At 30.2% G+C, this 11510-nt stretch overlaps 2 protein-coding genes across 2 annotated transcripts; both read right to left on the minus strand.

Moving 5' to 3' along the window:
* Positions 1–272: 272 nt before the first annotated feature.
* On the minus strand, positions 273–2317 carry LOC145029165 (NEDD8-conjugating enzyme Ubc12-like). Its single transcript, XM_078977768.1, has 6 exons — positions 2207–2317; positions 1175–1288; positions 980–1088; positions 810–888; positions 606–722; positions 273–410 (listed from the first exon to the last, which is right to left on the minus strand). Exons 2-6 carry the CDS (start codon positions 1281–1283, stop codon positions 273–275), a joined length of 552 nt encoding a protein of 183 aa, XP_078833894.1. The 5' UTR covers positions 1284–1288; positions 2207–2317.
* Positions 2318–3584: 1267 nt separating this feature from the next.
* On the minus strand, positions 3585–4674 carry LOC145029166 (putative NEDD8-conjugating enzyme Ubc12-like). The gene is made up of 5 exons (XM_078977769.1): positions 4563–4674; positions 4292–4400; positions 4122–4200; positions 3918–4034; positions 3585–3722 (listed from the first exon to the last, which is right to left on the minus strand). The coding sequence occupies exons 1-5, from the start codon at positions 4669–4671 to the stop codon at positions 3585–3587; spliced, it is 552 nt and encodes a 183-aa protein (XP_078833895.1). The 5' UTR covers positions 4672–4674.
* Positions 4675–11510: the final 6836 nt, after the last annotated feature.

Genomic DNA, 11510 nt, shown 5'->3' on the forward strand with positions numbered 1-11510 from the left:
CTTCAATCGAGTTCTACTTTAGACACATTGAAGATTTACCAATTTCATAGATCTATGATCGCCAATCAATAGTTTACTTTTGGATACTATGGAGATGTGAGAACAACCTTCTATTTGAGACTAAATAACAACATACAAAAAATTCGTTGTTAAACAATAACATAAACCCTTATGTAAATCCAACTTAATTTCATATATTTCATCAGTCAAGCCTTTTAAAATGTCAACTTTCTAATAATAATTAACTTAATAAAATTCACCAACCGAAATTATTAGATACATTTTGTGAAATAAGTGTCTCCCACACGTCCCCCACCCATTGTTGTCCTCACATTTGATTTGAACACTTTCGGGTTGTCCCTTAAAACACCCGCAGCCTCATGATTTAAAGGATCTTCATGGTTCGGTTCCTGTATACACTTAATTAATTATAACATATCCATTTACAACAATATAGATAAATATTTTTAAAGTTTTCGTTCCCAGATACTTGTAGTACTATACCAGTCACCAATCCTGGTATAGTACTGCCAGTATTGTATGCAAGTACTATCAGTACGGTACTACTGTCAGTACTGAATGCTAGTATTTTACATGAATCATACCGTGAAGAGATGATACAATCCGTAAACAATTGTGTTTATGTTGAGGACGGGTTTCCAATCTTCTCGTAAGATGTTGAGGCAAACATTTCCTTCTAAGTCAATATTAGGATGATACACCTGATATTTTATATATATTTCTCAATGCGTAACTTTAACAAAAAGTAAATACTCAAATAATAAATGAGAAGAATACATTTTTTTTACCTTGGTTTTACACTTGACTTTTGGCGCCTCGTGTGGATAGGTAGCACCAACATTGAAAGTGAACAAAAATTTTCCACCCCTATAACATAAATAAACACATATAAGTTATAAAGCAAGATTATATGTATATGGAAAGTTTATAAAAGAAAAGGATTTAAAGGAAAACGTACATGTAATACCCTTCATCGGGTTTAATGGTGATCTCAAAAGCCATTAAGTCGTCCTTGCCATTTGGAAATGAAATGGTGCATGATTTTGGTAGGTTTAGTTCACTTATGTCTAGAAAATGTAACGTGTTAAACGTAAGCATATACAAGATATAAAGTCATTATGTTGGTTGAAAATATATAGATAAAAGGTTTTACCCTTATGAACACGCAATTCCCCTGCACTTTGCTTCTTAAAGGATCCATTTCCGTTTGCATTTTTCGCCTCTTCTTTTTGCTTTTCCTTGACTTTAAACAACATAATCATGGTTCCTGTAGAAAGGATAAGAACCATAGTTAAATTTGAAGAAAAATCTACTTCTTTTAACATAGTAAGAAACCAAGTCATGAGTTCACCTAACAGGTAAGTCGATCAAGACTGAAATACTAAATAGGATCATGTATTTGCATGATGTTAAACTAACACATGAACTTTATTTACAGTAGGTTCTATGATGTCTATGGGAGATTCCACCATAGATTAGGGCGATTCTTATTAGTGGAATTACATATGAAATTCAACATAATTACTTAGCATCTTAAAGAGAACTCACTGGGAAAAGAATGGTGAATCATGAATACAGTTATATAGAAAACAAATTGATTCCACAAAGAGATGTAATTCTCTTTCATTCATTCAGATAGATGTATTTGTGACGTTGACATTGCAAATAAAGAAGGAAGTTGAAAAGAAGTAAACCTAAAACAAATCTCTATGTACACTAATGGAAGTAAAGATTGGCAAATGTCAAGGAAGCATATTGATGCCTAAGATCCAATTGAACCTAGCGTGTTACCAAAATTTTGGCCTGTTACAACATGAAATCATATGATATCGGCTTAATCCATTGTTGATGCTACAGAAAATAGTGAAGCAACAATTTGATGATAGTAAACCCTTGCTCTACATCGATAGCTTGCTGCGATAGGATGATAATCGTCATCAATCCTTCACAAGCCTAATATTAGGCCAACCTCAGTTACCGATCGGAATGCCCTAACTTATTCTCGAATGCAAGGACCACAACCACTTGATGATTTTTAATCATGTAGTTTACCATAAAACAATGTACACTACAAAATCGATTTCTAATTATGAAAGAAGAACGATCATAGAAACAATAAACGTGATGTTCTGTTTTCAATCGAAACCCTAGCTGATAATAAAAAAAAAATAGAAAGCGAAGATACTTATGATTGTTAGGAACTTCTGCGTGAGGTTTGGATGGATGAACGAGATTCAACCGTAGCCGGATGTTTAATCGACGGAGCAAAGAAGCGGTGGGTGGCCCTCGGAGGTGGATGCCCGTTACACGAACGACAGAAAATTAGAAATCGCACACAAAACAGATGGGAATGGAGTAAAATTTTATAAGATTTATTTTACAGGAAAGGAAAGTCGCCAAAATAATATATATATATATATATATATATATATATATATATATATATATATATATATTTAAATACACCCTTTTAATAATTAACTTTTAACATATTTATAATCAATTTTTTTCATTACAAAAATATTAAATAAATAATGTTATATTTATAAAACACTTATAAGTAAATATTATACATGTATTTATATAAATATTGCACATAAAAACTTTAAAATTAATATTATACATGCATTTATAGAAATATTATACATTGACACTTTTAAATAAGCTATTACAAGTGTGTTTTAAAATTTCAATATGTATTTAAATTTTTATATGAATTTAATACACAAAAAACAAGCTTTATATATATAAGTAATTAATAAAATTTAATACATAACAAAATAGTATAAATATTAAATGTTACATTTAAATTATAATTAATAGATAAAAATAAACTATAAATGTATAAAACAAAAGAAAAAGACTAAAATCGGCAATGAAATTTCAAACTCTGTTTTAGAAGAAATGAATAATGTTCTTACATATTTGATGTGATACTATTCCTCTGTCCCAAAATAGAGATAGAAATGAGATAAGGTTGGAGGAAAATCGGAGGATAAATGGAGTTTTAGGATGTCTTGGAAATGCTATTATGGTTCTTAGGAATAAAGTATCCATGTAAATTTTGAAGGATTGGTCGAAGGGAGATAAACCTATATGGCTTATGTGAAGTTATTCTTCAAATATGTGTTCTTGAGAATAATAAAGGGTATATGGTTTCCCATCGATTCTATTTGGGCACCCATCTAAACGCTTCATGGATTCCAAACCAATGATAACAATGACATATGGGTTTAGCGTTTATCTAATACAAGAGATTTCATGGTTACTTCTTTATGTTATACCACACATCTTCAATCGAGTTCTACTTTAGACACATTGAAGATTTACCAATTTCATAGATCTATGATCGCCAATCAATAGTTTACTTTTGGATACTATGGAGATGTGAGAACAACCTTCTATTTGAGACTAAATAACAACATACAAAAAATTCGTTGTTAAACAATAACATAAACCCTTATGTAAATCCAACTTAATTTCATATATTTCATCAGTCAAGCCTTTTAAAATGTCAACTTTCTAATAATAATTAACTTAATAAAATTCACCAACCGAAATTATTAGATACATTTTGTGAAATAAGTGTCTCCCACACGTCCCCCACCCATTGTTGTCCTCACATTTGATTTGAACACTTTCGGGTTGTCCCTTAAAACACCCGCAACCTCATGATTTAAAGGATCTTCATAATTCGGTTCCTGTATACACTTAATTAATTATAACATATCCATTTACAACAATATAGATAAATATTTTTAAAGTTTTAGTTCCCAGATACTTGCAGTACTATACCAGTCACCAATCCTGGTATAGTACTGCCAGTATTGTATGCAAGTACTATCAGTACGGTACTACTGTCAGTACTGAATGCTAGTATTTTACATGAATCATACCGTGAAAAGATGATACAATCCGTAAACAATTGTGTTTATGTTGAGGATGGGTTTCCAATCTTCTCTTAAGATGTTGAGGCAAACATTTCCTTCCAAGTCAATATTAGGATGATACACCTGATATTTTATATATATTTCTCAATGCGTAACTTTAACAAAAAGTAAATACTCAAATAATAAATGAGAAGAATACATTTTTTTTACCTTGGTTTTACACTTGACTTTTGGCGCCTCGTGTGGATAGGTAGCACCAACATTGAAAGTGAACAAAAATTTTCCACCCCTATAACATAAATAAACACATATAAGTTATAAAGCAAGATTATATGTATATGGAAAGTTTATAAAAGAAAAGGATTTAAAGGAAAACGTACATGTAATACCCTTCATCGGGTTTAATGGTGATCTCAAAAGCCATTAAGTCGTCCTTGCCATTTGGAAATGAAATGGTGCATGATTTTGGTAGGTTTAGTTCACTTATGTCTAGAAAATGTAACGTGTTAAACGTAAGCATATATATATATATATATATATATATATATATATATATATATATATATATATATATATATATATTAGTATTTATAGAAATACAAGATATAAAGTCATTATGTTGGTTGAAATTATATAGATAAAAGGTTTTACCCTTATGAACACGCAATTCCCCTGCACTTTGCTTCTTAAAGGATCCATTTCCGTTTGCATTTTTCGCCTCTTCTTTTTGCTTTTCCTTGACTTTAAACAACCTAATCATGGTTCCTATAGAAAGGATAAGAACCATAGTTAAATTTGAAGAAAAATCTACTTCTTTTAACATAGTAAGAAACCAAGTCATGAGTTCACCTAACAGGTAAGTCGATCAAGATTGAAATACTGAATAGGATCATGTATTTGCATGATGTTAAACTAACACATGAACTTTATTTATAGTAGGTTCTATGATGTCTATGGGAGATTCCACCATAGATTAGGGCGATTCTTATTAGTGGAATTACATATGAAATTCAACATAATTACTTAGCATCTTAAAGAGAACTCACTGGGAAAAGAATGGTGAATCATGAATACAGTTATACAGAAAACAAATTGATTCCACAAAGAGATGTAATTCTCTTTCATTCATTCAGATAGATGTATTTGTGACGTTGACATTGCAAATAAAGAAGGAAGTTGAAAAGAAGTAAACCTAAAACAAATCTCTATGTACACTAATGGAAGTAAAGATTGGCAAATGTCAAGGAAGCATATTGATGCCTAAGATCCAATTGAACCTAGCGTGTTACCAAAATTTTGGCCTGTTACAACATGCAATCATATGATATCGGCTTAATCCATTGTTGATGCTACAGAAAATAGTGAAGCAACAATCTGATGATAGTAAACCCTTGCTCTACATCGATAGCTTGCTGCGATAGGATGATAATCGTCATCAATCCTTCACAAGCCTAATATTAGGCCAACCTCAGTTACCGATCGGAATGCCCTAACTTATTCTCGAATGCAAGGACCACAACCACTTGATGATTTTTAATCATGTAGTTTACCATAAAACAATGTACACTACAAAATCGATTTCTAATTATGAAAGAAGAACGATCATAGAAACAATAAACGTGATGTTCTGTTTTCAATCGAAACCCTAGCTGATAATAAAAAACAAAAAAAAATAGAAAGCGAAGATATTTATGATCGTTAGGAACTTCTGCGTGAGGTATGGATGGATGAACGAGACTCAGCCGTAGCCGGATGTTTAATCGACGGAGCAAAGAAGCGGTGGGTGGCCCTCGGAGGTGGATGCCCGTTACACGAACGACAGAAAATTAGAAATCGCACACAAAACAGATGGGAATGGAGTAAAATTTTATAAGATTTATTTTACAGGAAAGGAAAGTCGCCAAAATAATATATATATATATATATATATATATATATATATATATATATATATATATATTTAAATACACCCTTTTAATAATTAACTTTTAACATATTTATAATCAATTTTTTTCATTACAAAAATATTAAATAAATAATGTTATATTTATAAAACACTTATAAGTAAATATTATACATGTATTTATATAAATATTGCACATAAAAACTTTAAAATTAATATTATACATGCATTTATAGAAATATTATATATTGACACTTTTAAATAAGCTATTACAAGTGTGTTTTAAAATTTCAATATGTATTTAAATTTTTATATGAATTTAATACACAAAAAACAAGCTTTATATATATAAGTAATTAATAAAATTTAATACATAACAAAATAGTATAAATATTAAATGTTACATTTAAATTATAATTAATAGATAAAAATAAACTATAAATGTATAAAACAAAAGAAAGAGACTAAAATCGGCAATGAAACTTCAAACTCTGTTTTAGAAGAAATGAATAATGTTCCTACATATTTGATGTGATACTATTCCTCTGTCCCAAAATAGAGATAGAAATGAGATAAGGTTGGAGGAAAATCGGAGGATAAATGGAGTTTTAGGATGTCTTGGAGATGCTATTATGGTTCTTAGGAACAAAGTATCCATGTAAATTTGGAAGGATTGGTCGAAGGGAGATAAACCTATATGGCTTATGTGAAGTTATTCTTCAAATATGTGCTCTTGAGAATAATAAAGGGTATATGGTTTCCCATTGGTTCTATTTGGGCACCCATCCAAACGCTTCATGGATTCCAAACCAATGATAACAATGACATATGGGTTTAGCGTTTATCTAATACAAGAGATTTCATGGTTACTTCTTTATGTTATACCACACATCTTCAATCGAGTTCTACTTTAGACACATTGAAGATTTACCAATTTCATAGATCTATGATCGCCAATCAATAGTTTACTTTTGGATACTATGGAGATGTGAGAACAACCTTCTATTTGAGACTAAATAACAACATACAAAAAATTCGTTGTTAAACAAAAACATAAACCCTTATGTAAATCCAACTTAATTTCATATATTTCATTAGTTAAGCCTTTTAAAATGTCAACTTTCTAATAATAATTAACTTAATAAAATTCACCAACCGAAATTATTAGATACATTTTGTGAAATAAGTGTCTCCCACACGTCCCCCACCCATTGCTGTCCTCACATTTGATTTGAACACTTTCGGGTTGTCCCTTAAATCACCCGCAGCCTCATGATTTAAAGGATCTTCATGGTTCGGTTCCTGTATACACTTAATTAATTATAACATATCCATTTACAACAATATAGATAAATATTTTTAAAGTTTTCGTTCCCAGATACTTGCAGTACTATACCAGTCACCAATCCTGGTATAGTACTGCCAGTATTGTATGCAAGTACTATCAGTACGGTACTACTGTCAGTACTGAATGCTAGTATTTTACATGAATCATACCGTGAAGAGATGATACAATCCGTAAACAATTGTGTTTATGTTGAGGACGGGCTTCCAATCTTCTCGTAAGATGTTGAGGCAAACATTTCCTTCCAAGTCAATATTAGGATGATACACCTGATATTTTATATATATTTCTCAATGCGTAACTTTAACAAAAAGTAAATACTCAAATAATAAATGAGAAGAATACATTTTTTTTTACTTTGGTTTTACACTTGACTTTTGGCGCCTCGTGTGGATAGGTAGCACCAACATTGAAAGGGAACAAAAATTTTCCACCCCTATAACATAAATAAACACATATAAGTTATAAAGCAAGATTATATGTATATGGAAAGTTTATAAAAGAAAAGGATTTAAAGGAAAACGTACATGTAATACCCTTCATCGGGTTTAATGGTGATCTCAAAAGCCATTAAGTCGTCCTTGCCATTTGGAAATGAAATGGTGCATGATTTTGGTAGGTTTAGTTCACTTATGTCTAGAAAATGTAACGTGTTAAACGTAAGCATATATATATATATATATATATATATATATATATATATATATATATATATATATATATATATTAGTATTTATAGAAATACAAGATATAAAGTCATTATGTTGGTTGAAATTATATAGATAAAAGGTTTTACCCTTATGAACACGCAATTCCCCTGCACTTTGCTTCTTAAAGGATCCATTTCCGTTTGCATTTTTCGCCTCTTCTTTTTGCTTTTCCTTGACTTTAAACAACCTAATCATGGTTCCTATAGAAAGGATAAGAACCATAGTTAAATTTGAAGAAAAATCTACTTCTTTTAACATAGTAAGAAACCAAGTCATGAGTTCACCTAACAGGTAAGTCGATCAAGATTGAAATACTGAATAGGATCATGTATTTGCATGATGTTAAACTAACACATGAACTTTATTTATAGTAGGTTCTATGATGTCTATGGGAGATTCCACCATAGATTAGGGCGATTCTTATTAGTGGAATTACATATGAAATTCAACATAATTACTTAGCATCTTAAAGAGAACTCACTGGGAAAAGAATGGTGAATCATGAATACAGTTATACAGAAAACAAATTGATTCCACAAAGAGATGTAATTCTCTTTCATTCATTCAGATAGATGTATTTGTGACGTTGACATTGCAAATAAAGAAGGAAGTTGAAAAGAAGTAAACCTAAAACAAATCTCTATGTACACTAATGGAAGTAAAGATTGGCAAATGTCAAGGAAGCATATTGATGCCTAAGATCCAATTGAACCTAGCGTGTTACCAAAATTTTGGCCTGTTACAACATGCAATCATATGATATCGGCTTAATCCATTGTTGATGCTACAGAAAATAGTGAAGCAACAATCTGATGATAGTAAACCCTTGCTCTACATCGATAGCTTGCTGCGATAGGATGATAATCGTCATCAATCCTTCACAAGCCTAATATTAGGCCAACCTCAGTTACCGATCGGAATGCCCTAACTTATTCTCGAATGCAAGGACCACAACCACTTGATGATTTTTAATCATGTAGTTTACCATAAAACAATGTACACTACAAAATCGATTTCTAATTATGAAAGAAGAACGATCATAGAAACAATAAACGTGATGTTCTGTTTTCAATCGAAACCCTAGCTGATAATAAAAAACAAAAAAAAAATAGAAAGCGAAGATATTTATGATCGTTAGGAACTTCTGCGTGAGGTATGGATGGATGAACGAGACTCAGCCGTAGCCGGATGTTTAATCGACGGAGCAAAGAAGCGGTGGGTGGCCCTCGGAGGTGGATGCCCGTTACACGAACGACAGAAAATTAGAAATCGCACACAAAACAGATGGGAATGGAGTAAAATTTTATAAGATTTATTTTACAGGAAAGGAAAGTCGCCAAAATAATATATATATATATATATATATATATATATATATATATATATATATATATATATATATATATATATATATATATATATATATATATTTAAATACACCCTTTTAATAATTAACTTTTAACATATTTATAATCAATTTTTTTCATTACAAAAATATTAAATAAATAATGTTATATTTATAAAACACTTATAAGTAAATATTATACATGTATTTATATAAATATTGCACATAAAAACTTTAAAATTAATATTATACATGCATTTATAGAAATATTATACATTGACACTTTAAAATAAGCTATTACAAGTGTGTTTTAAAATTTCAATATGTATTTAAATTTTTATATGAATTTAATACACAAAAAACAAGCTTTATATATATATATATATATATATATATATATATATATATATATATATATATATATATAAGTAATTAATAAAATTTAATACATAACAAAATAGTATAAATATTAAATGTTACATTTAAATTATAATTAATAGATAAAAATAAACTATAAATGTATAAAACAAAAGAAAAAGACTAAAATCGGCAATGAAATTTCAAACTCTGTTTTAGAAGAAATGAATAATGTTCTTACATATTTGATGTGATACTATTCCTCTGTCCCAAAATAGAGATAGAAATGAGATAAGGTTGGAGGAAAATCGGAGGATAAATGGAGTTTTAGGATGTCTTGGAAATGCTATTATGGTTCTTAGGAACAAAGTATCCATGTAAATTTGGAAGGATTGGTCGAAGGGAGATAAACCTATATGGCTTATGTGAAGTTATTCTTCAAATATGTGTTCTTGAGAATAATAAAGGGTATATGGTTTCCCATCGGTTCTATTTGGGCACCCATCCAAACGCTTCATGGATTCCAAACCAATGATAACAATGACATATGGGTTTAGCGTTTATCTAATACAAGAGATTTCATGGTTACTTCTTTATGTTATACCACACATCTTCAATCGAGTTCTACTTTAGACACATTGAAGATTTACCAATTTCATAGATCTATGATCGCCAATCAATAGTTTACTTTTGGATACTATGGAGATGTGAGAACAACCTTCTATTTGAGACTAAATAACAACATACAAAAAATTCGTTGTTAAACAATAACATAAACCCTTATGTAAATCCAACTTAATTTCATATCTTTCATCAGTCAAGCCTTTTAAAATGTCAACTTTCTAATAATAATTAACTTAATAAAATTCACCAACCGAAATTATTAGATACATTTTGTGAAATAAGTGTCTCCCACACGTCCCCCACCCATTGCTGTCCTCACATTTGATTTGAACACTTTCGGGTTGTCCCTTAAAACACCCGCAGCCTCATGATTTAAAGGATCTTCATGGTTCGGTTCCTGTATACACTTAATTAATTATAACATATCCATTTACAACAATATAGATAAATATTTTTAAAGTTTTCGTTCCCAGATACTGGCAGTACTATACCAGTCACCAATCCTGGTATAGTACTGCCAGTATTGTATGCAAGTACTATCAGTACGGTACTACTGTCAGTACTGAATGCTAGTATTTTACATGAATCATACCGTGAAGATATGATACAATCCGTAAACAATTGTGTTTATGTTGAGGACGGGTTTCCAATCTTCTCGTAAGATGTTGAGGCAAACATTTCCTTCCAAGTCAATATTAGGATGATACACCTGATATTTTATATATATTTCTCAATGCGTAACTTTAACAAAAAGTAAATACTCAAATAATAAATGAGAAGAATACATTTTTTTTTACCTTGGTTTTACACTTGACTTTTGGCGCCTCTTGTGGATAGGTAGCACCAACATTGAAAGTGAACAAAAATTTTCCACCCCTATAACATAAATAAACACATATAAGTTATAAAGCAAGATTATATGTATATGGAAAGTTTATAAAAGAAAAGGATTTAAAGGAAAACGTACATGTAATACCCTTCATCGGGTTTAATGGTGATCTCAAAAGCCATTAAGTCGTCCTTGCCATTTGGAAATGAAATGGTGCATGATTTTGGTAGGTTTAGTTCACTTATGTCTAGAAAATGTAACGTGTTAAACGTAAGCATATATATATATATATATATATATATATATATATATATATATATATATATATATATTAGTATTTATAGAAATACAAGATATAAAGTCATTATGTTGGTTGAAATTATATAGATAAAAGGTTTTACCCTTGTGAACACGCAGTTCCCCTGCACTTTGCTTCTTAAAGGATCCATTTCGGTTTGCATTTTTCGCCTCTTCTTTTTGCTTTTC

The sequence above is a fragment of the Lactuca saligna genome, chromosome 2 (genome assembly GCF_052625555.1).
Source record: "Lactuca saligna cultivar CGN05327 chromosome 2, ASM5262555v1, whole genome shotgun sequence".
NCBI classification, from domain to species: Eukaryota; Viridiplantae; Streptophyta; class Magnoliopsida; order Asterales; family Asteraceae; genus Lactuca; species Lactuca saligna.

Bases quoted from the DNA above. Each gene is read 5' to 3' on its own strand.
- LOC145029165 (XM_078977768.1), bottom strand. From the start codon at position 1,283: ATGATTATGTTGTTTAAAGTCAAGGAAAAGCAAAAAGAAGAGGCGAAA. The intron at 1,089-1,174 runs GTAAAACCTTTT...TACATTTTCTAG, and splicing joins GGAATTGCGTGTTCATAAGG to ACATAAGTGAACTAAACCTA. The intron at 411-605 runs GTATGATTCATG...AAGTGTATACAG, and splicing joins GATTGTATCATCTCTTCACG to GAACCGAACCATGAAGATCC.
- LOC145029166 (XM_078977769.1), bottom strand. From the start codon at position 4,671: ATGATTAGGTTGTTTAAAGTCAAGGAAAAGCAAAAAGAAGAGGCGAAA. The intron at 4,035-4,121 runs GTAAAAAAAATG...ATAAAATATCAG, and splicing joins AAGTCAAGTGTAAAACCAAG to GTGTATCATCCTAATATTGA. The intron at 3,723-3,917 runs GTATGATTCATG...AAGTGTATACAG, and splicing joins GATTGTATCATCTTTTCACG to GAACCGAATTATGAAGATCC.